At 40.1% G+C, this 26,811-nt stretch overlaps 1 protein-coding gene across 1 annotated transcript in view; it reads left to right on the top strand.

The window, feature by feature from the left end:
• The window catches only part of CAMK4 (calcium/calmodulin dependent protein kinase IV), a 177,197-nt gene that overhangs the window by 59,738 nt on the left and 90,648 nt on the right, over nt 1–26,811 (top strand). Inside the window, exon 2 of the mRNA XM_086479497.1 lies at nt 17,281–17,359. Within this exon, the coding sequence (XP_086335623.1) occupies nt 17,281–17,359 (79 nt within the window). The remainder of the gene's footprint in view (nt 1–17,280; nt 17,360–26,811) is intronic.

Genomic DNA, 26,811 nt, shown 5'->3' with positions numbered 1-26,811 from the left:
TAGAGCAAACTGGGAGAAACAAGCTAACTTTTGATTTTTTTAATGATACTGTCACTAGACCTTTCTGATCACAGTAGATAATGTGCTGAATTCTGTGTTCCTCCTTTAGGAACAAAATGTGATGCTCTTACAAAATTGCATAGGCCCTTGGTGGGAGAAGGGGAATGAAGATGGAACTGAGGTTAGTTGTGTGACATACTAAATGGGAAGTTTGCCAATTTTATTTTATTTTTTTCTTAATATTTACAAAATTCTGTTGAGTAGTAGCAATAGTTGTTAGTTTCAGCAGGAAGCTAAGACCATTTGTTGAGACATTTGAAAACAGAGTCTTTTCCAACCAGAGTTTGCTTAAAAAAATAAAATTAGAATGATGAAGTCTTCTCTGTCCTCTCTGACAAAATCAATTCTATTTCACAGAAATCAACAAGTGAGTCTAGAAGTTCCCCATAACTGGGAATTACTTTTGCTGCCTGTGTTATTGTAGGATGACTGCAGTGAATGTATACATTTGAGTAACATATATTAAGCCATAGTGTACTAGGATAATTTATGTAGTTATTGTTATCAAGTAATTGCGTATAAAGTAGGTCATCTGTGTGGTGAAATCATAATCTGAAGTACAAGCTTCGAGCTCATTAAGGTCCTGAATAATGTTAACAGTATTATAAAAGTTTGATTAATCATTTATCTTCGTGATGGTGCCTTTGAGCAAGCAGCAGATACAACTTTTTTTCAGATTTGAATGGTTGGGATTTCCTGTTAGATTTTCATTTTTCCTAAACCTAGACGCAGTAGCTATCTCTGTTACCTTGTAAATAGTAATAAGCATGCTGTGCACTTTTCCCTCTTGCCATCCATGGCTTATTAAAACATTTGGTAGCTTGGTACTGGCTGAGTATTGTCAGAATGCCTCCTAAGTTTTTTTTTGAAGATGTCTTCCTGTTTGCCCAGTTTTCTTTGTGGTCAAAAACTTACTGGCTAGGTTGAGTCAACTCTGAACAAGTAATCTCAAGAGCCCGTGTGTGCATGGTGTGCTTTTTCCACAGAACAGCATGGTGCCTGACTGTGGGTGGGTGTTTGAGCCTCAGAGATCCTCTGTTCGCCAGAGGACACATCAGCCATGTGGCTGTGCCATGCCCTCTGGTAGCATGATTTGTTGTTTGGTCCTAAGGGTAGCGTAGGTTTGGCAACCTGTTTCTCCTTTGAGTTTCAAATACTGGGCAAATACGAGTGAAAGGTGGTAATATGATATGGCTGATAATTCTGTTTTACCTGCCTGAGAAGTAATACAGCTGATTATAAACTGGATTCAGAGCAAACTCTTTGATGCATAACATGTATTCTTTTACAACACTTTAATACTTTAATGTGGCATAAGGAAATTACCAGAGGTTGAGGAATTATCCATGAGGTGTTGTGAGACTGTAAGATGTTATCTTCTGTGAAAAGGGACGTTCTCCATCAGAAATTAATCTATATTTACTAGGAGACAGTAGGCTATGGTAAATGCCAATGCCCAGAACACCAAGCAGATTTCTAGAAATTATGACAATGGCAAAGCACTACCACTAAACAAAGCAAAGGAAAGTTTTCTTTAGATAACCTTTGGGGAGGATAATTCAGTATTTGAAAGTGCAAATGAAATAAGTAAAAAAAATGCACTTTCACTGGGTATGTTGCACTTATTTCTACTTCCGTAAATAGTACTCTCCTGTTCTCTCAACCTTTTGTGGCCCACCCTTGTAGTCAGGTGATGCAATGTAACATGCATTGCTTTCTGTTAAATGTACAGTGAAAGAATCTCGGGGTAAAAATTGTGCACCTAGATTTTAAAGTGCTGTGTGTTGGTGAGAGGCTTTAATTTCCATGCTGCAGTGAAGAATGGATTTGGCTTCTTGCAGTGTTTGGAGTTCACTGTTGTGTTCGCTGCTCTTGACTGTACCTGTGTGAAGTTGAGAGGATTGATTTGAATTCATGGGTAGCAAACCATTGAGTGGAAGCTCCGTGAGTCAATGGTGGATTCCCAAGCAGGGGCAATGTGGTCTTAGACCAGTTCAACAGCTGTTGAACTGTTTCTTTCCTTTATTTTGAGAGGAGAGGGAGGATTTGAAATAAGTAACAAGAATGTTGTTTGGAATTGCGACATACTGAATTATTTGCTGAGTGTAACTTCATAATATTTGCCCTGCACACTTACCCCTTGAGAGCAATCCCGTGACCAAAACTAGGAGCTGTTTCACAACTCACATGAATCAGCCAGAGAAATGTGGGGCTTCTGAGTCAGGGTGACCTTTTTAGGATTTCTTTCTCTCTTTCTCCCTACAGAGTTTCACCATATGGCCAGGCTATCTCAGCATCTCTGCAGCCGCAGCAGCAGCATTTGATTTCTCTGCCTGTAGCCAGGCCCACCCTGCTGAAATATTAGCAGATGGACTGTGTCAGAAGCTGGCAGTTTTCACTGGAGGTGAAGCACTTGTATATTTAAACACCTTGGGTTTACCTTTCAAAAAGGCCAATATACCACTTCTTAAGAAGTCAGTCTAACTTGACTCCCTGAAGAACTCAAATGAAAGAATAATGCAGCACTTAGAAGTCAGTTTCTCAGATAATCATGTCCCTGACACACACTGGCACAAAAATTGTATTTTAACAAGAAGGAATTTTTCCCTTAGGGCAATAATTCAGGAAATTTACTTAATTTTCTACTGTAGCTTGACACTGCAAAACAACCCCCACAGTAAGCTTAGGTCTTACTGAAGCTATTTGTGACATCTATGATGAGGAGGATTTTTTTCCTTTTAATAGAAGTTAAGAGGTATCTGAACTACCCGTCTCATTTCTTTTTCATTTCCCTCTTCCTTTTTTTTTTTTTTTCCCAAGGTAGTAATCCCATGTTACAAGAGTGATACTAGAGCAAGGTGTCCTTTGCTTTTTACTTTTGAAGTAATGAAGACATAAATTTAATACTTTAATTACTCATCTTCATAGATTTTACGCTGCAACACCGTGCAATTAGGTCCTACTCCATGGCTGATGGCAAATTTGCCCTGTAGATAAATTTTGCATTTATGCTGCTAAAGAAAGGCTTACAAAAGACAAGGGCCTTCCAAAGTACTGTAATTGGCTAAATGCAGCCATAGAGGGAAATCCACAGATGTCGGAGTAAATGTAGGATAGCAGCGTGTTGTTCAGGTACCAGGATTTTTGCCTAAGGGGGACTGACACAATGGTTTTGAAGAGTCATATTCAGAAATAAGAATACCGAGAAATGAAGCAGTTAATTTGAAATACATTACCTGAAACCCCGAAGTGGCTTGCAGTAGCCTGTAACTAGCTTCGTGTGAGGACGAGTGTGTAAGAGATAGAAACATTTCTCAGTAACATCTGGAGTGAATTTATTGTTTATGCGTCTGAAAGATTAATAGATAGAGCTAGGCAGGTGTTACTTAGTGTGGTGGTTTGGTGTCTGTCGGGGTTTTGGCGCGGTTTTGGTAGCGGGGGAGGGGGCTACAGAGGTGGCTCCTGTAAGAGGCTTCGAGAAGCTCCCCCGGCTCCAATTTCGGACCCGCCTCTGGCCAAGGCCAGATCAATGGCGCCTCTGCGAATGACCATTTCAGAGTGAAAGAAGCCGTTGATCGGGTCTCTTTGTTCCGTTCGTGTTGGTGAGCGAAGGGGGATGGGAGAGAGAGAGCCCTGCGGACCCCCGGTCAGTGAGGCAGGAGAGGGGCAGCTGTGCCGGAGCAGAGGTTCCCCTGCGGCCCGCGGTGGGGTGGCGGCTGAGCCCCTGCAGCCCCTGCAGCCCAGCGGTGGCCCAGAGGTCGCCCTGCAGCCCGCGGAGGGCCCCGGGCCGGAGGAGCAGGGACCGGGCCCGGAGCAGAGCGCGGCTGCGGCCGCGCTGGAGCCGCCCGTCGGTGGGAGGGCGGCAGCCCCGGGAGGGCCCCGCGCTGGGGGGTTCTGGGGAGCTGCGGCCCCGCGGGAAGGACTCGCGTTGGGGCAGTTCCTGGAGGGCTGTCTGCCGGGAGAGGGACCCCGCGGTGGGGCAGGGGAGGGCTGCGAGGGCCCCTCTCCCTGAGGGGGAAGGAGCAGCGGGGACACCTTGTGCCGGCCGGACTGTGACCGCCATTCCCTGCCCCCTGCGCTGCTGGGGGGGAAGGGGGAGCAGAGCTGAGCCCGGGGAGACCGGAGGGGTCGGGGTGGGGGGAAGGTGTGTTGTATTGAAGACCTGGTTGTATCTTTCATTCTCCTTGATGGTGGTGGTTGTTTTGGATGAAATGTGTGTTGTTATCCCCAAGTTGAGTCTGTCTTTTGCCCATGACCATAACTGATGAGTGAGCTCTCTCTGCCCTTTGTCTCGGCCCTCAACCCTTTTGGTTGTATTTTCTTCTCCCCATTCCTCAGGGCATGGGGTAGGGGTGATCAAGCGGCTGCAGGGGGCTTTTGGAACCAGCTGGGTGGGCTCAAACCACGACACATTTTTTCTGTATCCTGGAATACCAGTTATCGTTCTTTAACATTAGGTTCCTTTCAGTGTGTTTTGTTCTTTATCTAACCGAGATATTTTTCCACATTGTGCTGTCATTGTCTACATGTACAGCTGCATGACATCATCATGTCCCAGTTCTGACCTAAATTATTTTCCAGGCCTATATTAGGTGTCCACAGTTCAAAGGCTATTGCAGAAGTTAGCCACTCTTCACTCTAGCTCAGCTTTCTGCTGTTATTGAAAGGAGATATAGAGGGTTTCTCACCTTCCTTAGCAGCAGCAGAATGCATTTGAGGCTGTCTGTCAACTCTAAAGAGTGCTAAATTTCTCTTTTACTGGGAAAATGGTTTCTAAGAGTAGTGCTTGTGTTGAAAACTTCTGATTTCCTGTAATCACTAGAAAAACATCTTGGTGGTCCTTCTGATGGTTCCGTTTGATGCTTTTATTTGCATAACATGTTTCCCCAGGAAAACAAAAATCTAGGGGTTTTGTCAGTGTTACTGGTTTCAGTGGGGTATGGTGTTACTCAAGCTAGCTCTGAATCAGTTGTCTTCTTCCAATATGGGTTTACAAGGGGAAGAAAGATGGGTGAAGTGGGTTTAAACCCTCATTAGCACCACAGGATATATATTATGCAGTTCCAGTGTCCTTTGATAAAATCATGGCCACATGGCTGTGTGCGTAGTACCTCAACGTCCCTCAAGTCATATTGAGGTTGTGTTCATCGCTTTTTCCTGCTATGGCTAAACGTTTTGAAATGCCTGAATTAATTTGTAGATATATGCTAGTTTCCATCAGTCTGAACCTCATTATTGATATAACTGGGGAAAGGATAAACGTTTAGGTGTAATCCAAGGGTGTAAACCCAAACTCATTTTTGCTGTGAGGCATTTTAGTTCACGTTCTGCCTACCTAATTTGCTAACTTAGCCCAAACAGGTTTGGGATAGCTGCGGAGATAAATGGTGCACTGTCTTCCCAAAATATGGAGATGCTTAGAGAAGAGCAATATGAATCATGGGCAGTAAATTAAAGAACTTCTGATACCTCCAGCAGGTAAATGGAAGAAGTGGAAGACTGCAGGGGAGAGGGACAGAGAGTGGGACAGAGTGTCCAGTGTCCTTGAGACTGCAGTCTGCATTGTGCACAACACTTTTTGGATCCTTGGGCATTTATAGAAAATGTAATATAGACTGCTCGCACTAAAGGGTGAGGGCTGCGTTTAGCCACCATCATTAGTATTTTGTCAGTGATAGCCACTTGGCTTTATTGTCAAGATAGAACACCACCCTCCACAAATTTCTGTGATCAGGAGTTCAGACCGACATAGATTAGATTAGAATCATCCTGGATTACAGAGCAGCTCTGAAAGCTAAAAAGCCTCAGTCCTTTAAAAATGAAAATTGCAGTCATTGGAAACTGCAGTCTTTTTCTAACGTAGCTGACTAAGTAGTGGCTTGGTCAGTGATGGGGATAGGGAGCTTCAAGAACAGATAAAAGATGTTCATTGACTAGAAGGTCTGGAATCTTCTCCTGGAAAACGGTAATTTCACTCTCATAACTACAGAAAAAGAGCTCCCTCGTCTCAGGCATTGAGTAGCGGTACACTTTCTTGAAAACGTAATTCACTGTACATGCACTTGCGTCCTTATGTGTGTCATTAGTTACCAGGATGGTCTTTGATCACTGTCACTGAGAATGGTTTCTGACGTTCTGAACATCCTGTTGAGGTTCCTGTAGGTATAAATATCTGCATCAGGACCTGTCAAATGTTAGAAATATAAAAAATGGAATTTCACAAAAAGCAAAAAAAGCAACAGAGGACACAGCAGTAGCTCTGGGAGTGGAGAAAGCTGAAGGTGCATTGTGGATTAAATTTACTAAGGGAGAGATTTGAGAAATGTGCTAGGGGAAGAGGAAAAAGAAGAAAAAATTAAGACCTTTACTTAATAGGGAAGACAAGCAAATAAAACATTGCGTAGAGAAAGCTGGGGTCTTTGTAAAAGCTTAATAGAATGTTAAAGGCCCAATTAGAGCAGATGTGAGAACAGGTAAGTCAGAGTGCTGATGTCAATGGTGAACTGGTGATGTTCACCCCGGAACACTGGAGAAGGCAGCTCTGGGGAGCAAAACCTGAGTCTTCAGTCGGTGTCACTGAGAAGTGACTACAGGCAGGTGAGCTCCTAAAAGTCTAGAAAAAAGCAGAATACAGATGAGTGAAAAAAGGGTGGAGGGTGATTGAGTCCATAGATTGTAGTTCAGTAAGGCTCACATCAGTACCTGGAAAAACAGCGAAATAAGTTATTAAATGATCCATTTGTAAGAGCTTAGAGAATGATAAGAGAAAGGCAGGCGATAACTGGCATGGCTTGAGTCTGTGTGACTCAGTGAGTACTTTTTTTTTTGTTTTGTTTTTCAGAGTGTCCGTGGCCTAGGGAGTAAGGTTGACACGGTAAATATGGTGTACATTGACTTCTGGTGAGATTCCTGCAGGGCTGTTGTACTGGGTTGTACGTGGCAAGATTTTGGTAACAGGGGTGGCTCCTGTGAGAAGGCACCAGAAGCTCTCTGCATGTCAGACATAATCTGTTGCAGCTGGCCTCGAAATGGACCACCGCTGGCTGAGTGACAGTGGTGGTACCTCTGTGATAACATATTTAAGAAAGGGTAAAAAACACTGCACAGCAGCAGTATGAGAAAGAAGTGAGAACAATGTGAGAGAAACAGCCCTGCAGACACCAAAGTCAGTGAAGAAGGAGGGGGAGGAGGTTCTCTGGGCACCAGAGCAGAGATTCCCCTGCAGCCCATGATGAAGACCATGGTGAGGCAGGTTGTCCCCCTGCAGCCCACGGAGGTCTACAGTGGAGCCAGTGTATGCCTGTAGCTCATGGAGTATCTCATCCAGAGTAGGTGGACATGCCCTGAAGGAAGTTGTGACCCCATTGAGCATCCAGGCTGGCACAGGATCCCAGCAGGAGCTGCGGCCCCATGGAGAGGAGCCCATGCTGGAGCAGTCCGTTCCTGAATGACTGTACCCTGTGGAAAGGACCTACACTGGAACAGTTTGTGAAGACCTGTATTTGTGGGAGGAACCCTACAGGTTCCCCTTCCAGGGGAAGAGTGTCAGGATGAGGGAGCATCAGAGACGAAGTTATTAATTGGCGATAATTAAAATTAATTTCCCCAATCTGAGTCAGTTTTGCCCGTGATGGTAATTCGTAAGAGATCTCCCTGTTGTTGTCTTGACCCATGAGATTTTCCATCATATTTTTCTTTCTGTTGATGGAGGAGAAGTGATAGAGCAGCTTGGTGGGTACCTGGCAGCCAGCGGAGGTGATGCATGGCATTCTTGTAATTCTGAGAAGGAAGATGTGGTGACCCTAGCCTCCTGCCCACTTTGTCCGTTGGGGAGGGTGGGGGGTGGCACCAGGGTGGGTGGTAGAGAGTCCTCCAGAGCAGCTGCCTCCTTGTGGCAGGGGTAGCTCAGGACTGACAGAGCACTGTTCCTGGTTGTGTGTGGAGGAAATCCAACATTTAGGGAGGGGCTAGACCTACACAGGTCTTTACCAACCACCAGAACCAAAGTCTGTTCAGCTAGAAAGTTCAGGCTTTATAGTTTTGGAAGATCAGGCCTGACTTGATGCCTCCTCTGCTCCTGCCAGAAGTTGGTGTTTGGTCCTCAGACTTACCAGGACTGCAAAACAGCACTCTGATGGAAATAACCACCTGCTGACACAACCTGCAGCAGAGTATATTGCCTTGATGTTATCTTCATTTTTTCAGGAAATCTCTTTTTCTGTTTCGTGCATAGTATCAGCGTGCTCTGTGTGCTGCTGCAGCTTCCTCTTTCTACTGTAGCTTTTTTATTGCAATAAAATTGCAACCAAGTGTAAATCTGCAGAGTGTTGTTATGATGATGGCAAATAAGGTTTTCTGTTACAAAGATGTTAGCAATGACAGAATAAAAGTGCTCCCTATTATGGAAAAACAGTTATTTCAGTTCATCTTTTTACTTTAAAAGTACAGTATCTTTAATAGCTAATATACATAAGTAAGAATTTGCAAAATTTTATAAAAAAATGCTCACTTAGCGAGCGTTGGCAGAATATAATACACTCCTCCAAACTTTTTTGCATTGCCTGACTTTCAGTCTTATCTCTTATGGTTAGAAATGGCTGTCCCACCTGGTTTAAAGAAGATACACAGAATATCTAGAAAAAAGCCTTTAAAAGAACTTTTAAATCTGCTCTATAGTAAATTTTTGATTCTTGTTGTCTTGTGTTAAGAGAATCCTGGGTTGGCACTGCACATAAACTTCTTGGCAAAAGCAACTTATTTCAGAGAAGCTATTGCATAGGAGTTGATGATTCAGCATAACAGGAACCTCCAAGGAGAAAGCTGCGTAGCTTACCGAAATGGGGGCTGTTCAGGATAAGCGTGGGCACAAGAGCTTGCAGAATCCCAGAAATGACTTGATCTAAATTAGCTGGTAAAGAATTTCATTCAAAGCTTGTTTTAGATATGCAGACATGGAATAGCCATTGAATTTTCCCTGTCTGATTTAAAAAGGTTAGTTTTTTCCTATACAGAGCAAGCTGCTAGTAGTTGAACTTCATAACCTCCCTTCTGCTTCCATTGACCAGGAAAACCAAGAGTTATTACGGGATGTGTGAAGCTGTTCATACTGCCACGTGTGGTTACCTACTGTAAAGGCTGGTTTGCCTTCTGCACCTGGAGATTGTCATGAAGAGCAATAATGAATGATGCTGAGACCTACTCAAAGTACAGACTGTTTAAAATCCCTGCTGAAGGAACGTGTCACATGACAAAAACAGGCAGGCAATTCTGTCATGGCCCAGAAAGGAACGTCTCAGAACACACTTCTGAAGGTTTTTAAAAGTTTTTACTGCTCAGCACTCTTCATTAAGATTAAATAAACAATGTTTATTCTTCATTAGGATCTCTTAAGGGGGGGGGGGGGGGGGGGGAGAAGTGCTGCTTATGAGATAAGGGTTTAAATGGTGCTTAAAATAAGGCATGTGTATTTCCAGGGGAGCTATGTTCACTGAACTGTTTCAGTGATCAGGCTCTGTGTGCTGCTTAGGGAGAGATGGTAGCTGCACAGCATGTCACATGGACAGCAAGTGCATACACGGCATCTGGGACCAGGAGAATGTGTCTGAGACTGTCAGTCCAAGGATTTGGATCTGCATCTTGCACAGGTAGTCTAAGCACTTGCTTTTGAAAATTTGCCTCAGTGTTTCCAAAGTTCAGTACCAAGGACAAAAATCTGCATCCTGCTGGAAGAAGTAGGAGTTCACTCAGGCTATGCTTCTACCTCCTTTTCTTTGCTCTCCCCATTTCATTGCACTGCCTAAATGTGAGTAGGTAAGTACTCTCCTGTCCCTGAAAAAAGCAATTTCAAAGGAAATTCTGTTCTAAGTAAAATACTCAAAAGTATGCAGGAGCTTCATGTTGAAAAATCAAACCTGACACTGTTACAAGTTCACTTTCAGCCAACTTTTAGCTGCAAGATTTTTTCAGACTTGGTAGGGAGGAAATTGGTTTTCCTATTGAGAACTCTGCTGCTGTTCTAGAAATACAGTTGTTCTTATGTGTGGTCTAACGCAATCTTTTAAAGGGCTAAAGGAAAAAGAAGAAAGAGTGAATGTATTTTTTATACACTTTTCTTCCATAGTGCTGGATGAAGTGCTCTGATCTTCACCTCATAGCTGAATTTCAGCAGTCATACTTGAAGCTTTGTTCAGGAGCCAACTTTCTGAAAGTTCAGTTATACCAAGGACAGCAGTGTACACACAGTAAAGCAGTAACCTCTGAAATTCAATGTAGTTTGAATTTTGCTTCCATGTTTTCAAATTAAGGTCTGAGATAATGATTCTTGCTCTTTTAGTAAGTCTAGATCATTTGTATTCTTCTGCTCAATGAAAGGCAGGGGAGCCAGATTAACCAAAATGCTTTAAGATATGCAATGTTGGTGGTCTGTTTCTGGTCCTTGATGTTTACCAACCTGCTAAACACAGACTTAAGAAATAGTATTTGAGGTGGGAGAAATAATCTGAAGTTAACATGGATATTGAGGATGAATGCCCACAGTTTTAAAAGGCAATAATGCCAGGTTTAACGAAGTGGTTAGACTCCTTGTGGGATAGAGTTCTTTTTCTGTAAATGTCCTGCAATACTTGAGGGAGAAGCCCCACTGGAAGCCAGTAAGAAATACGCTGCTGCAGTCTCAGCAGGAATTAGCTGCTACTGGTCCAGCCACCACAACAGGGGTGACTTGGATTGCTGCAGTTTAATTAGTGTTGCACCAGCCAGCCTAGCCCACATCTAAGGGATTACAGTTCTACAAATTGTTATCTCTGGAAGTTACAGGTTCAAGAATATTGGCAAGCACTAGTTTTTTTACCGTTTATTTAAAAACAGCGTATGTCTTTTGTTGTGAATGTGTTTATGTAAGGCTCCTTTTGTTTGTCTGCTGAGTGCAGTGGAGACTGAATTACCGAAAATATCTTGGTCTTTTGCATTGCCTTTGCAGGCCAGCCTGAACAGGAATCAATTGCTAAAATGTCCTTTTGCGTCAAATGTTAGAAAATCAACACAGCAGCTAAAAGTCATAGAGTCAAAATCTGAAAAGGTATGGATGTATTTTCTTGTCAAAATCAAACCAGACAGAAATCTGGAATGCGGTGGAATTGGCTTTCTTTTCCAGAACCATCTATGTTTTTTCCACCAGCCTTGCCTTCTTTAAAGCTTAGTTTTATTCCTTATACAACGTGGGAGATCAAGGGATTTTTCCTCCCTACATTATGTTCATTTTGTGAAATTTTCCATTCTGTTTAGAAGTTGTGAAATAATGAGGGGGAAGGAATGGCTGTAGTTACGCACAACTGCCTGCAAGTCCTATATGCGTAGATACTGATGTTTAGAAGAAGCTTTTAGATCAGATCTGAGTTATTTAAGACTTGCTGGTGAGTTCACTGTAGAATTTGATACACTTTCATATGAAATGCAAGCTGTGAGAATTTCCAAGTTTACATGTATGTGCTTTTTAAAATGAAGGCAATAGTATTAGTGCCATGGAATATACATTTTTAAAGTGTAACTTTCATTTGTATGTATGTCAGTAGCTTTGTAAATGATTTTTTTGGTTTTATCCAGTCTGTAACTTCAAACAGACAGGGCTTTTAATTTTGGAGCCTGGGAACAGTAATTTCATTCCTATAAATCCATTTGACCTACTGTATATATAAGAAAGTGTCAATTAATGTATTTTAACTTTATACCTCTGTAAACTGTACAAAAAAATCAGTGTTCTTTATAGAAATCAATAGCGGGCTTTAATCTGTTACTGCAATTTTGGCAGCACAGATTTCCATGGCTCTGTATTAGGTACAGTTTTCTTGTGGCTGTTCATTCTTTCACCTGATTAGTTTGGACAGACTAGATTGTGTAATCATTCTTTGACTGCATGAAGCACAAACTAATTTATTTTTCAAAAATCAGTTCAGAACTTAAGGAATTTAATCCAAATGAAATTTACAGGAGATTACATTGAGGACTGTATTTGTACTGAGTTGATTCAAAATGCAGTATAAAACCTGGGATGAGTGGGCATGGTATGGAGAGGCTGACCTACTTTTGAAAGGACCAATTTTCCTACTTCCAGTGAAAATACTGTCAGTGATGGTTTGTTTATTTTATTATAAAAAGTGCAGCTCTAGGAATTTGCCTTTCGTACCTACCTGTGATCAAATAAATGTCTGGCTGCATTTCATTTGGGTTCCTGTTCCTATTTCAGAGGCAGAAGCTTTTTGTGGGTGTTGGAGAGGAAAGGCTTTTTCCAACCTGGATCAAATTCTGTGTCTTTTCTTGCCTTGGCTTTTCTCTCTTTGCCAGTCTCCACCACGGGTCCAGCCTGATCCTGCAAGTTCCATTTACTCCTTTATGTGCAAATTCTGCTGATCACTTCCACTTCCTTAACACCCTTCCTGAGTGTCCCTGCCTCCCTTCCATCTGTGCTGACATCACTATTTTTGACTGCGTGTGCTTGAAGTGTGACCATGCCTTATCTCTCAGCATTGCAGTCTGGGCTCCTTAGCACAGGCAGAGCACTATGGTGCTGTTGCCCAATCTCTAAAATAGTGTCCTTCTAAAATAGTTGTGAATTCAATAACACCTGAGGATAATAATAAGGAAAATAATCCACTCAACAAACTGTATATTAGGGGGACAAAAAGTCTTACACATACATTTTTAATATTTTAAAAATGTTTTTCAAATTTGTGTAGAAAGCAACACATGCATAGATCAGTCATTGAATTTTAGCCTAATTTCACATATTAAGTGGTACTTTTAAGACTTTACATTTTTCATGCAATCATTGGACTAATGGCCGAGTGAGTTTATCACATCGCTGAAGTATTTATACTGTAGGAAATCTAGTTCTGTGTTAATACTGAGTTGCGCATTATGAGCAGCTGTCATGAGGTTTCTCATGAGTTGTCATTGTCCCTGTTGTAGGCAGCATTACATGGAAGTGAGTGTTTTTATTGTCCATTATGACCAAGTAATTAAGATGTATACATTATTTTTAGGGTTTTTGTAAGTTCAAAACTAGATATAGAAATGTATTTGTGTAGCAAAGCATGTGGCATACATAGTAAAGTCGTTTGGATTTTTTTTGTTCTTTAGCATGTTCACAGTTATATGTGGGCTTTTAAAAGTAAATCTTTAACAGAATCACTAAGCAGCTTTCCAGACATAAACATGTATCTCAGTAAAATAAAATGACAATGTTTTCAACAGTGTAGGAATTCTGATTTTTACTATTCTCTAACTTGGAGAAATATATATTCCAAGAATATGCCATTTTTTTGTATTGTTCCAGGCGAATTCAAACAATATGTTTTGAGTTCAGGCAGCATGTTCTAGGCAGAGATGCAAAAAGCAACAACTGGATGCTCCTTTAAGCCTAATTTTCTTCAGAAGTAAGTGCACACTTACATACATAAATATATATAATAAAATATTTCATATAAGTGTATGAATATATGTGAAGATAGCTAGATATTTATGTATGTCTGGATTCACCAACTACAAAGAGGGAAGAGCTGGCAGGATCAAGTCTAAATATACTAACACAGTATAGTGAGTAATCTTGTGGTTGGACTCATCTGGAATATGGGAGACTTAATCTCTGGTTTTCCTAGTCTGAATTGGGAATGGGTTGCCTGTCAATACATACACTTGCCTGTACAATCATACACTGCAAGTGATAATTCTTCTGCTTGGGCTTAGGGTCTTCAGTTTCTTCTGTTGAAACTGTTCATGCTGTAGAATTAAATACACCCTAGCGTTGGTACCTACTGCTTATCAAGCAAGTGCCTTGACTGTTGAGTATAGGTGATCTCTTTCCATAGCATTGTTAGTATTTATCATTCAGATGAACTGGAGCACTATCTGCAGAGAGTGGGACATTGAGAGACTCGTGGATTGTCGTATCTGGCCGTAACTTTCATGCCTGTAGAAAGTGGCATGTTGTCACAAGAATTTTTGGTTACTGCTTATTTGTGTGTTCTGACCAAATGTATCAATGAAATGTTTGGTTGATACAAATTCCGGACTAGGTTTTGAGAGCCCAGTTGATGGCAGTCAAGATTTGATGTTGAAAAAGTTAAGACAAGGGCAAGAGATTGGAAGTAGCTCTCTGAGCGTTTCAGTTGCACATGAGATTTTACCAGCTGGAGCTTCCCACTGCTCTTTCGTCATGAAAGTTTGGATCGCTCCAATTATATTGATGACCTTTCAAGTCATACAGCCCCAGGGAAGCTGTACATGCTGATTCAGCAGAAAGCTCACTGAGCTCCATCGGGAAGCCAAAATAAGCACAGCAAAAGGCCCTTATTTGCCAAGACAGTTCTGTTTGCACATTTACCTTAAGGCCATAGGCTGCTTCCCCCTCACCCCATTTGTTGTTTTTTTTTTTTTTTTAAATGGGAGGAAGCAAAGACATGCTGTTATCACTAAAAAGACAAGGAGTCAGGTTGCACTGGTAATGGTTGTCTGCTAAGCTTTGCATGAGGCATGGTGTAAGCAGGTTGCCATCTTGTCCCGGTGTAAGCGGGTTGCCATCTTGTTCCTGAGTCCTGGTGCTGGTTTCTAGCATGGAAGAGGAAGGCAGTGGTAGCTGTTAGCTCGGTGATCTCTTTCCCAGCTGGTGGGAACACATATGTCAGAGCTGGGTATAGGCACATAAACCAAAAGAGAACTCCCGGAAGGCATTCCCCAGACTTGTGACATCTTGTCATGATTTTTTTTTCCCAAATTAGGATGCCAGGGGTGTGCTCTCACAAGTCCTTACAGTAGGGAATAATTTCTAAACCAGCCCCTCTGTGTGTTTTGAATGGTGACTAATGGGCCTGATGGCAAACTGCTCGTCTGGACATGCCTTCATAAATTCCTGTCTCTCCAGGCTGTCATATGCCTCTTTTGAGGATTATACTACCTCTTTTCCAGGTGTGGGTACAGTCAAATAAATTGTTAAAGGTGGTGCCATGCTAACCCTGCTGGTGTAGCTGTCCATGTCATCACTAAACCAGTTCTGTTAAGTCATCAGAGGTGTTCTGATGGCTATATTTTTATTCACATGGAAGACTTTGCAGAGCCGGGTTACAAACTGGTAAAGCAAACACTGACAATAGCATTACCGAGGAGGACTGCCCTCCACAGCCGCAGCAGCAGCAAACACCTGGAGATGTGCACAGGATTGGTGATCTATTTATCTGGATCATCAGCTGCACAGCTTATCTAATTGTGCCCTCAACCAAATAAAGTAATTTCTAGAAGCTTTGCTGCCTACTTAGTAAGAGCATATGTAGACAAATAAGTTTAATGTTTATATTACGTTCTGAATATGTAAAGTTGGGTACAAGAATTGGTTTACAGTTTATGCAATGACTTCCCCATTACAGTGCTGTAGTGAAATACTGGAGATGCAAACCTTATCACAGCACATCCTTAGAATCTTATCTTTTAACATTTTTTCTTGTACTTAAAAGATATGAGGGTTTTTTAATGTGGGTTGTTTGGTTTTTTTTTTTCTTATTCTTGCTAAATAGAGGCTTTTGAGACTTGGCCAAGGAGGGGATCTCTAATTAAATTCATGTAATGATTCTGGGAGTCATTGAGGCTCCCATACATTTATCAACACACTGTTGAGAGACAAATAATTTTAGCATTTGAGATTAAGTGAGGATTACTTTATGTGTGCTTCATGCACACAAAACCCCTCAGATGATTGAGTGCGTAACCCTTGCTGTAGGTGACCTTTCCTTATGAAGAGGTCTTTCTGAAATAAATCTTCTCAATCAAATGCCAGTTCTTGTGCTCACTCGTGTACTCATAAAAACGTGGACGTACCTACTCAGAGCATTATCTTGCACCTGTGTCCTTGCTGATGAGGGAGAAGTGCAGAGCATGCATGGCGGTTTTATACAGCAGTGAACCCAGAATAGTAAACCTTGTATCACAGCTTTATTTGTATAGTCAAACAGGGCTATGCCAATCCACTGTTTAAAAGAAAGCTGCTTGTATCATTCAGCAGCTCATGGTCATCTCCTATAGACATACTGAGATAGTTTTCTTCTGGTTCAGAAAGATCTGCAGTGCAATTTGTTGTGTTGTATATATGAAATCCTTTCACTGTAGAGTGGCTGTGTGCAGTTCTGCAGTGTATGTTATTCGGGAAGTTGTGTATGATAACAGCAGTACACTCTAGCTTAAAAATCTGCAGCTATTCAGAAGTGCTGAGTCTTAGAGTGGGTGACAAATCTTCTGAGGACAGGAGGCTTCCAAAAATGCCTTAAAGTCAGTGCTGACACAGCAGTTCAGTGCATCCATTTTGGTGGTGACTGACACTGGCTTGCTCAGCAGCATTGAAAAGTAAATATGGTAAAATATAAATGTATCTGAATTGGTAACCATTATGGTTTTGCCAGAGGTTTTCCTCTCTTTAGCTGATTCGTAGACTACAGGTCCCTTCCTTGACAGTAACAAATAGAGCACAGCAACTAACCTTGGCAGCTGACCCTGCCTCTGGAGACTGTCTAGCCCAGCCTCCCACTCAGGGAAGTGCCTTCCAGCCAGCAGAACCATAGTTTTATGTTCTGAGTACTCAGATTTAGCACATTTGAGTACACCTTGAATGCAACTAGAAGATATAAGTCCAGTTCAGTTTTGCTATGAACAAGCCCCACTGGTTTCCACTGAATTAATCAAAAATGCTGCTTGCTTCATCTGGTGCCAAATTTGTCTGGGCAACTGGGCAGGGAGCAGCACAATAATTGTCTCTTCTCTTCTGTCTCACTTCCCATTGTTGCCATCAACAGTTAGTAAAAAAATCTATTGCAACTGAATGTTCTGAACGGGTTGCTGTAACAAAGACAAGACACATATCACACCTTTGGGGCCAGATTATGTTCCTTGCTACCCTGAGAAAACCTCCAGGATGTGTCAGGAACCAGAAAAGGCGTGACCAAGAGGCATCTTAAACTCTTGCAAGTTCTGTTGGCTGAATAACGGCTGAAGTTCACTGGTTCATTGGAGAGCAGTTTTTACACTGTTTTTTGGTTACATCTGTGTGGAAAAATGAGGTATTTTTGCCCAAGCTGGGAGGAGTAGAAAATGTAGTTTGAGCTGGGCAACTCTGTTTATTGACGTATTCGAAGAGGCCTATGTACAACTATTTTTTTTTTTTTTTTTTTTTTTTTTTAAATTTAGTGGGGCTACATCCATTGTCTACAGATGCAGGCAGAAAGGGACCCAGAAACCTTACGCCATCAAAATGTTGAAGAAGACAGTAAGTTGTTTTGTTTTGTTTTACTTTGGTTTGGGATATGTTTGGGATTTTCTGTGGGTTTTTTTCGGTGCAGTTTCTTTGTGTGTGGTAAGCAGGCTAGATGAAGGACCCCACTCAGATTATATTTTATGTGACAGAGCTTCTTCTGCTCTTCATCTTTAAAACAGCTTTTAGAGGTAATAGTGCTCTGTTGGGAATGCCTTATCTCCATAAATCTTGCTTGTACTTTCGTCTGGTGTTGTCTGTATAGACTTAGATTTGGGCAAAACTTTTTAGACAAAAATGTCTTTTTCTTTTACTATGAAAAAGAAACAGGTTCTGAGTCAATTAAACGTTCTGTAATTTCATTTTGCTTTAATATATTGTGTTGCTCAAAAAATAGTATTACGTGATTTATCTTTATCAGAAACTGATTGAAACACCAATTCAAATTTAAATAAAATTAAATATTTCGTGGAGGGTTTTTCCCCTCTAGAAAAATTGTAAGAGAATCAGTTGAGACATCACTTATTTTTAGACTCTATACGCTTATACCACAGCTATTTTTGAGGGTGCTACAAAATAGATGGTGGAAAGCATGAGGAGAGACTACAGAGGAAAGGCAAGTACTGGACTGAGAGACTTCAAGCAGGAAGAGAGCATAGGGTAGAACAGTTCATGTTCCTAAGAGGGGAAGAGAAATATGAGAAGAAGCAGGCAAGCTGTGAGGCATGGGCATGATTTTTATTCATGAGTGGTTTTGATTCAGTTTATTCTAGTGTTAAATCATCCATTATTCCATAAAGTTCAGGATTGTTCACATGTAGCAACATAATGGGTGGGTAGGCGTAAACACGTCTAAATGCTGAATTAACTGGTGGTCTCTATGCAAGACATAATGAGTGGGTTCCACATGAGTAAAATGTTGGCATTAATTTGTCATCTTTGAAAGTAAGCCAAAGTTTAAACTGGCACAGAAATTCAGTTGTGTGTACTGCTTTTGAATTTGCATCTGGTGCATTGGGGGAAGCAGAGCATGTAAGGAGCTTGCATTGCTGCAGCCTATGCTCTGTCTTTCCTATGGAAATGCGGAGAACTTTATTATGCTTTATATGCTTATATATGCTTTATTATGCTAAATAAATATTATTTATTATTATTTATTATTTATATAATAAATAAATGATATTTATTATATATCCCATAATGTTTTAGAAGTATGCTGTCTTATAATTGTCATTCTGAAATGCACTAAGAAGAATGATACTACTTAAAAATATTTCTTTACCTTTTTTTTTTTTTTGACCTTTGTGGAGATTAATTCATGTTGACATTAATAAAAGATCCATCTATTTGTGTCTGAAACTATTGAATTTAGACTTTTGGCAGACTTATTGTAGCACAGCCTTCTTTTAAAGTGTAGGAAAAATAGCAAGCAAGAAGAATATAAGAATATGGTTATGCAAGTTGTTTGCACAGTAGCAAGAGCTTGGCTTAATGCAGCCTTCCTTATATTAGCAGTGCGGTTAAGCAGTTCGTGCAACTGAGTTGTTCCCAGTGTAATTGATACGTTTTGGGATATTTTGTTATGAGGACCAGTGATTTTATTACACAACTGAGCTTATTTGTATAATTGAGAACATGGGAGGCGATACTGTGAGGATATGCCACTGCTTGTGTCTGTGCCATGAGCTACTGTTGCTCTGTTCCAATTTGGAGACATAATTACTATCACAGAGACAGAACTATGTGTTACAATGCTCCCACAGCAGGAGGCCTGAGCTTTGCTCAGAGTAGCTCAGTGTAAAAATAACCAAGTGTGGGTCAAATCATATACCAAAATGCTGATCGTCTTAAGTTTCCTGTTGGCTTTTTTTAAACAGTTAAAAAAAACAGATGGCAGTTCAATAGTGGAGGAGAAGTGATGGGAGAAGAAGAGGAAGAGCCTGTGTTTGCTTTTGATGCAGAGTCCCATTTCTTCAATTCCCTTTCTTAAATGCACATAAGGGAGCTCTGAAGAGCACAGGAAATTAGAAGAAGACAAAGGAAGATGGCAAACGAGCAAATGCTCAGGTTTTTACATTCAAACTGACGGCCTTTAAACACTGCATCGAGCAAGACTAACTTGCTGAGAAAAAGTGTCTGTAAAAACAGGGTGAGGGTCAGGGAGAGGGTGGTCTGGCTTTTTCTGGAAGTGGTAACAAGTGATGTGTGATTAAGAAGTCTGGTGGCTGACTAGTACCTCCAGATTTTTGAATGCTGATCGCTACAGTACTGTAATTTGAAGTAAAGCATTAGAAATTATTACTTTTGTCCTATGGGAACAGGTCAGATAAGAAACAGATGATCCTTTTGGATTGAAGTAGTGTGCTAGAACAGACTGCAAGAAACATAAAATGTCTGTCAGTGTGCTTTTCGTTAAATAAAAAAGGTTAATTTTTCATTTTGCCTGGCTGATGCATTCTCATTTAAGAGCAAGTAAAATTTTGGGCAAGACATATCAGCTAATTCTGAGAATACATACCTATGGGGAGATGTGAGTTCTTAGGGGATTCTGTAATAAATATTTCTTCACCATCTGGCTTAAAAAAGTAGTATTAGATTATTTGCTCAGTTCTATTTGTTTCTGATTGCTAGTAAAGCCAACAAAGAGAAATGGGAGAAAACACGTTTATACAAACCTTCAATAAAATAAAATAATATTCTGAGAATATTTTATTTTAATTTACAGGTTTAATTGTTCTTATCCATTAATTAATATTTTATACAGTTACAAAAGGAGAAGAAAAATGCTTTTTTGCTGGTTCAAAACTACCGAAACAGAATGCTTCAGTTCCTTGTTCTGTTTTGGTTTTGTCAGATTCAACCCAAGTTTAGGAGTTGTTTTGAATCCTTTAAGTTACACTTTTGGTGAATAAAAGTTAATTGAAAGAACACTTCTGTGTCTTACTTCTGAAGTGTCTGATTGTCAAAGTTATGAAACTGACAGGCAAATTAGGACCGTAACTTCCAGAGCCAAAAGATGACTGTTTGAAGGGCTAAAGAGGTCTAAAGAAAAACTGATGTATGCATTAGTAGGAAAAAAACCTCTCAGATAATGTATAAGAAATTAAATTTGGAATTGTTCTTAGCATACAAAAAGAAATATGTTTATAAAACAACATTTCTGGGACAGCATAGGGGATTATGTTATGCTGAATTATTACCTTTAATTTGCTCTTCCAACCTTCATGCTCAGTTCCTGAGCATAATTGAAATGTAGGATTGTATTATATACTCATTATTTGATTTTTGCTGTGTTTAGCAGATCTCTTAAATTCCATGCAGGTAATATATATAAAGGTTTGAATCATGTAATTTCTTTGTGGGGAAATCCATTTTGTGAAGCAAGAGAAAAGCAAAAGCATATCATAGAGCACTTCAGAAAAATTCATCAAAGGAGCAAAGTACAGTGATAAACTTTTACACTTGCAATTGCAAATATGAGGTTGGTTTGCTTTTCACTGTGCAATTTACCTGTGCTTGATAACTCAGTGCTTAAGAAAAACAACGTATCTTTAGGTTACACTGTTACTACGCTTAAGTGAAGACTTAAAAATTATGTGAGATTTACAGTCATTCTGGAACAATTGTGTTGCAAACATTATGTAGCATGTGCATCATCTTGGAAGAACACGGGATTCTTCAATGGAGCAAACATATTTATGTGCTATTTATGAAATGAAACCTCTCATCTGCAGACCTCTGCCTCCTTTTGCTGTGTTTTGAGAAAGCTAGGCAGCATATGAACCAAGACGAGCCTGGAGATTGTCTCATAGTCTGGGCAGGTGAATGCCTTCCAAGAAACTAGATCCACCTCTACCTTGAATTTCCTGCCTAAGTCTGGACAACTTGCTTTAAAAATATTGAAGAGAACAGATGGCCTCTGTTCCATGGTTTCTAAATTAAGACACCAGGTGCCTGCCTGTGTTACAGGTCTACCAAGTGCTAACAACTGTAACTGAAGTATTTGGGAGCTGCCATTGCAATAAAGCAACATGATCTGCAGAAAGGAGAATGGGATGCTGAGCTGGGTTGTCTGGAGCCTGGGTCCTGGTGTATTCCCAATTCAGCCTGTGCCTTTGGCTGAGGTATTTCTTTTGGTTTCAACTTTCTCATCCATAAAAACTGAGGTAATACTTGCTGGATTTGCTTCTCAGTGATGTTGTGAAGGATCGTCTGGTTAATATTCATAGGCTTTAATTGATAGTTACTGTCCCCTAAGGGCGATTAAGTATTATGAAATACTAGGCCCTCTGTGTCTCAGTCAATGAGGCATGCTGTACTTGAGAATCATGTACAGAGACTATTTTGGAGAATTCTCATTTCTGTTTCCTTTTTTTTTGTATGTGGGCGTCTTCCTTCACAGGATTTGTGATGCTTAACTAATACTTCCTCAGTACTTTAATTAAGATCAGTGTTTATGAAGCAGCATTTTTCTTGCAGACTGGTTGATGATCAAAATAAGACAGAAGTTCAGGCACATGAACTTTTTCTCGGATCGGAAATGCAGCAACAGTTTTCAAGCAACACATATGCTGGAATTAGTTGTGCTAATTGTACTAATCAGTTAGACAATTTGAGAACAACAAATAGTTTATGTTGGTGGAGCAGAAAGGAGTGGGGCAAATGTACAAGTAACAGGCTTCCCTCCTGGATAAGTCGGGTTGAATACCTAGAGCTAGGGTCTGAAGGAGACTATAATGGTCTACAAAGGCATCTAAAAGAGTCTCAGCTGAGTTCATGTTTGCGCATATATATATATATATATGTATGTATATGTATGTGTATATATACACACACATACATTGTATACACATATATACAAATATATATACACAACCCCTATAACATATACATCTATATATTATAAACTATATATTTTCCCAACTATACAGGGAATACAAGTGACTGAGCTTTTCATTTTGTGTTGCAGTGAGATGGTGGTATTAAGTGTTAATCAAAAGGCTCATGCAAATGTTTGGTCTGTTTTCTTGAAGGAGTGCTGCTTTTGGCTGAGCTTTCCCGATTGAGAGGGCCAGTGCCACAGGACGGGTGGGGACTGTATATCACACTTGGAGATAGTCAGAATTAGTAAATCAGTCTTTTGTTGACTTTTGGAGAAAAATATGCATGTTTGTAGCTATAAAATGAAAATTTCCATTTGCTGCCTTGTGGCCTTACGGGTTTTACAATTTGAGTTCTGCCTGCCTCCATATGCCTGTTTCTCTATAGACTTTATAATGAGACTGTGTGTATATATATATATACACACACATATATACTGTGTTGCAGTAATTGTCAGTACTCTATTGGACTGAGAGTGATGAAGTTTAGCAGACATACCTGTTCCACAGAGAAAGCGAGAGCCTGACATAGTGCTCCAATTTGAAATGCTATGACAATATTCTTTTTTCTCCAGATTATAAATGTTTGGAATATATTTACATATGTATGTATATTTAAGGTCAATTTTTGATTCAAAAAGCTTATATTAACACGTTGTATTAAGATGTAATGTTCCAAATTTTTTCAGATTTTTCAAAAAGGAAAAAGAATAGTGTCATATATAATTCTACATGAAAACAGTCAACTGCACATCAATACTCGCCATTAAAAAGATGTACTTACGTCAGCTAGCTCACACATTCTCTTCTGTTATTCATTTATACACACACATACTACACATGCCATTGCTTAGTAATTATTGGGAAATGATGACTTCTTTATCACTCCATTGGCAGTACTAGCTATTATATGTATAGATTATTTTTCCTGGTTACCTCATTTTTTGTCATCCATGTTATCATCTCATTCATGTGCAGTTCACACTGTTATGTTTCCTCTGAAAGATGAAAAAAAATATTTTGGTCAATTTTATTTTCAATAAAGAAATAAGGCAGTAAAGCTTTGAGTTTTCCACTGCTTATATCCAGTTTTCTCTCATATACAAGGGGGAACGGGCTTTCACAGTCTGACTCACTACTTTGCAAAAGAAATGGCTTTTATTTAAAAGTTAAGTCCATCAAATGCATAGTGTCTAAAGAAGAAGAAGAAGAAAGTTCTTTTTACATAAATGCCCTACAAAGGAAGAGACGACTGAAATACATTTTTTTTCTGCACTGAGATACCAATAGATTTTCGTATTAGGATCTATGAAACCAGGCACTAGTTAGTCAAAGTGGAAACTTTACTGAAAAATAGCTTTGTAATATGCTGGTTTAGTCCTTGAAAAGCAAAAAAGTGTTTTTTGTCTGTATTGACAGGACATCCTTCAGAAAAGGAAAAAATCCCATTCTGTAATTGAAAAAAGCCTGTCCTGCATACATAAAGTTATTTAACATGTAATCTGCATTACAATGTATTGTATGATATCCCATTGTAGTGCAGGTGATGTGTAAAAATCACTCGACATAGAACAACATTTTTTACATGTCGCCTTTTAGATTGAATTACTCTGTTCTTCCTAAGTCATACCTTGTGTTAACATTTTAAGAACAGAGAGTATGTATTATATCTCTTTTTTCCTTACTCCATTTAATTTGTAGGTAATTAGCTAACACCTATTTCTGGTGTTTACAGCTTATTTTTCACAAAGATTGGTTAAAAAAAAAGAGGAAAATATAAAGCTCAGCTCATTATTATGCAGTTCAAAGAAGCTCGACCTACTGTATACATTTGCGTTGTTGAACAAGTAGTTCTGAGAAACTAAATAATATCCCTTAGATGATTAATGCAGTAAAAAGAAAGAAATGACACACAATAAATTTAGCTTTGAATAACTTAACAGGAACTTTTGTGAAATTATCTGAGCTGCACGCTTTTTTCCACCAGCCTGTCCATGCACATTTTGCTCCCTTCCTGTCTGCAGTGATATGTCTTCTCCATGGCTTTAAGGAAGCCTAGAGGAGCTTTGTGTATCTACGGTGCACATAAATGTAGAGAGACAGAACAGGGAACAGGAATGAAATGTATTGCTGTGTGAGGATATATTTAATGCCTGGAGCAAAGACGCAACCCTGCAAAAGGGCTGAGCGGAGGTGCAGAGGTAAATGTTGGGCTATCCTGAGATCATAATCCTCCTTTTTAGAAACCCTTCATTATTTACAGTCTGTTAAAGGAATCTGGAGATGTGCATTTGATGAAGATTTACTGCGGGGAAAGCAGGGCTTCTGCATAGATGGATGATCTGTGAGGCTTGTACTGGGCATCTCTGAAAGTCTTCTCCCTGTGCAGTTTAGGAAGTTGTTGTTTTCAAGAAGTGTATGCTGTGGTCCTATCACCACAGTTGTGGCAGTTACTCATTTTAGGGAAGAGAAATTGAGCTTATTCTATGCTGGCAAGCAAAGAATTAAGGGAAAACTGACTGCATGCACAAAAAGATTAAGAGGCCAAAATATAAAAACCCGCAGTGTTTTCTCCAATGCTGGCAGTTCAGCTGTTGGAATAACACACGAACAGCGTACGCCTTAAAATGTAGCATCCTGAATTTATTCCTCTGGCCTGAAGCTGAGTTTGCTATAGCCCCTCAGAGACACAAATCTAACTGAGGTCTATAAGAGACCAAGAACTCCATAATCAGCATGTACTCACTTGACAAACTGTTTACACTGCTGTATTTCAAGATAAAATATATCCCCTTTGGCTGAGGTGATCTCCTATTGTCTGATGTCCTTTAAGAGAAAGACCAACCACATGTAAGGAGGAATTGAAAAGCGAAGGTGGAAATTCACACAGCAACTGTGTAAACGGCACAACCTGTGGGTTCTAATTACAGAAGCTTCTTTGAGAAATCTTGAAGCCAACATCACTGTCTGATCTGCATGAGATACGTCACCTGGTCAGAGCTTCTCTTAAGACTGGAACTAAGGTTCAGTATAGCTTTCTAAGCTGCATATTGTGATGGTTGATGGCTGCAGGACTAGTGTGTATGGGTGGGGATCATCCCAGATTTTCACCAAACTAAACTTGCTCTCTGCTCAAATCACTTAAGAAGGGCTTCCTTAAGGAAAAAAACAAACAAACAAAAAAAAAAAACGGAAAACACTCATGAATAAATAAATTAAAAAAAAAACTAATAACATGTTTTCATACAAACGTAAAAAAATGTGTCCCACTTTCTTTGTTATTCCCTCCCTTCATTTTAAGCAGCCTTCAAATACTACTGTTTGTTGCCAACAAGCTGTTCCATTATACTCTGAATATTGAGTATTGAATGAGCAGACATTTGAAACTCCAACTGGCCATGTTTTCAGTAGGTGCAGTTGAAACCAGCTGGAAGCATTTCCATAAGTGATAAGAAATAGCATAAATAAGATGATTTGGTTTATATTTCAGTCCTATGGTATTCAAGTCACTTTCATTTAGAGTTTATTTCAGAGAATTCTAATTTCAAATTTGTTTTAGAATTACAAAGATTAGGTGATATACTAACTTCTGAGCACCTCTAAGCAGTACTGTCAGGAATATGAGCCTGCAGAAATTTAGATTTTGTCTGCAAAACACATAACTCTCATATAGATTTTAGTTCTTTATATACTGATAAAAGAAGACTAGCATCATAATAGTTGTAAGTTTCTAGATTGAGTGGCAAGCATGGTAAGTATAGGATTTGAATGTAAAAATATGAGAAAACATTTAAGTTGAAAGGACTCTGTGACATGGCATTCAAGAATTTGTGGGAAAAGTCCAAATTCCTGCAGATAAGAGCCCTAATTTCTACAAATGAGAAGCCAAAAAACTGTTAATGAGAACTCCAGGAAAAATTTTCATTTCACCGTTATAACTAATTTAAGTTATTCTTTTTGGGCCATTACTGTGTTACAACTGCAACAGCACAGTGAGAAAACACATTAGCATTTCCATGTTTTATGGATGGGGAGCGCATAAGGTACTGAGGCTAGGAGCTAGATCTGTAAAGTATTTGAATGCAAGCAGTTAGTACCACAGTTCATAATGCATCAATAACTACCTCCTACATGCTTTACTTCACAGGTAAAATCTGCCTTCTCCAGGCTGAACAGACCCAGGTCTCTCAATCTTTCATTATAGGAGGGACACTCCAGTCCCTTTATGATATTAATCGCCCTGCATTAGACTCTCTCCAGTATGTCCTTGTCTCTCTTGAAATGCGGGGCCCAGAACTGCATGCAGTAGACCAGGTGTGGCCTCACCAGTGCTGAGCAGAGGGGCAGGATCAACTTCCCTGACCTGCTGACAACACTTCTCCTAATGCAACCTGGAATACTATTGACCTTCTTAGCCACAAGGTCACATTGCCGGCTCATGTTCAACTTGGTGTCCACCAGGATGCCCAGGTCCTTTTCTGCACAGCTGCTTGCCAGCTGGGCAGCCCCCAGCACGTGCTGGGGCTGGGGGTTGTTCCTCCCCAGCTGCAGGACTTTGCACTTCCCCTTGTTGAGCTGTGTGCGGTT

The sequence above is a fragment of the Leptosomus discolor genome, chromosome Z, assembly GCF_034619465.1.
Source record: "Leptosomus discolor isolate bLepDis1 chromosome Z, bLepDis1.hap2, whole genome shotgun sequence".
NCBI classification, from domain to species: domain Eukaryota; kingdom Metazoa; phylum Chordata; class Aves; order Leptosomiformes; family Leptosomidae; genus Leptosomus; species Leptosomus discolor.
Note: the sequence above shows the minus strand (reverse complement) of the source record. Positions and strands in the feature narration are given on the sequence as shown.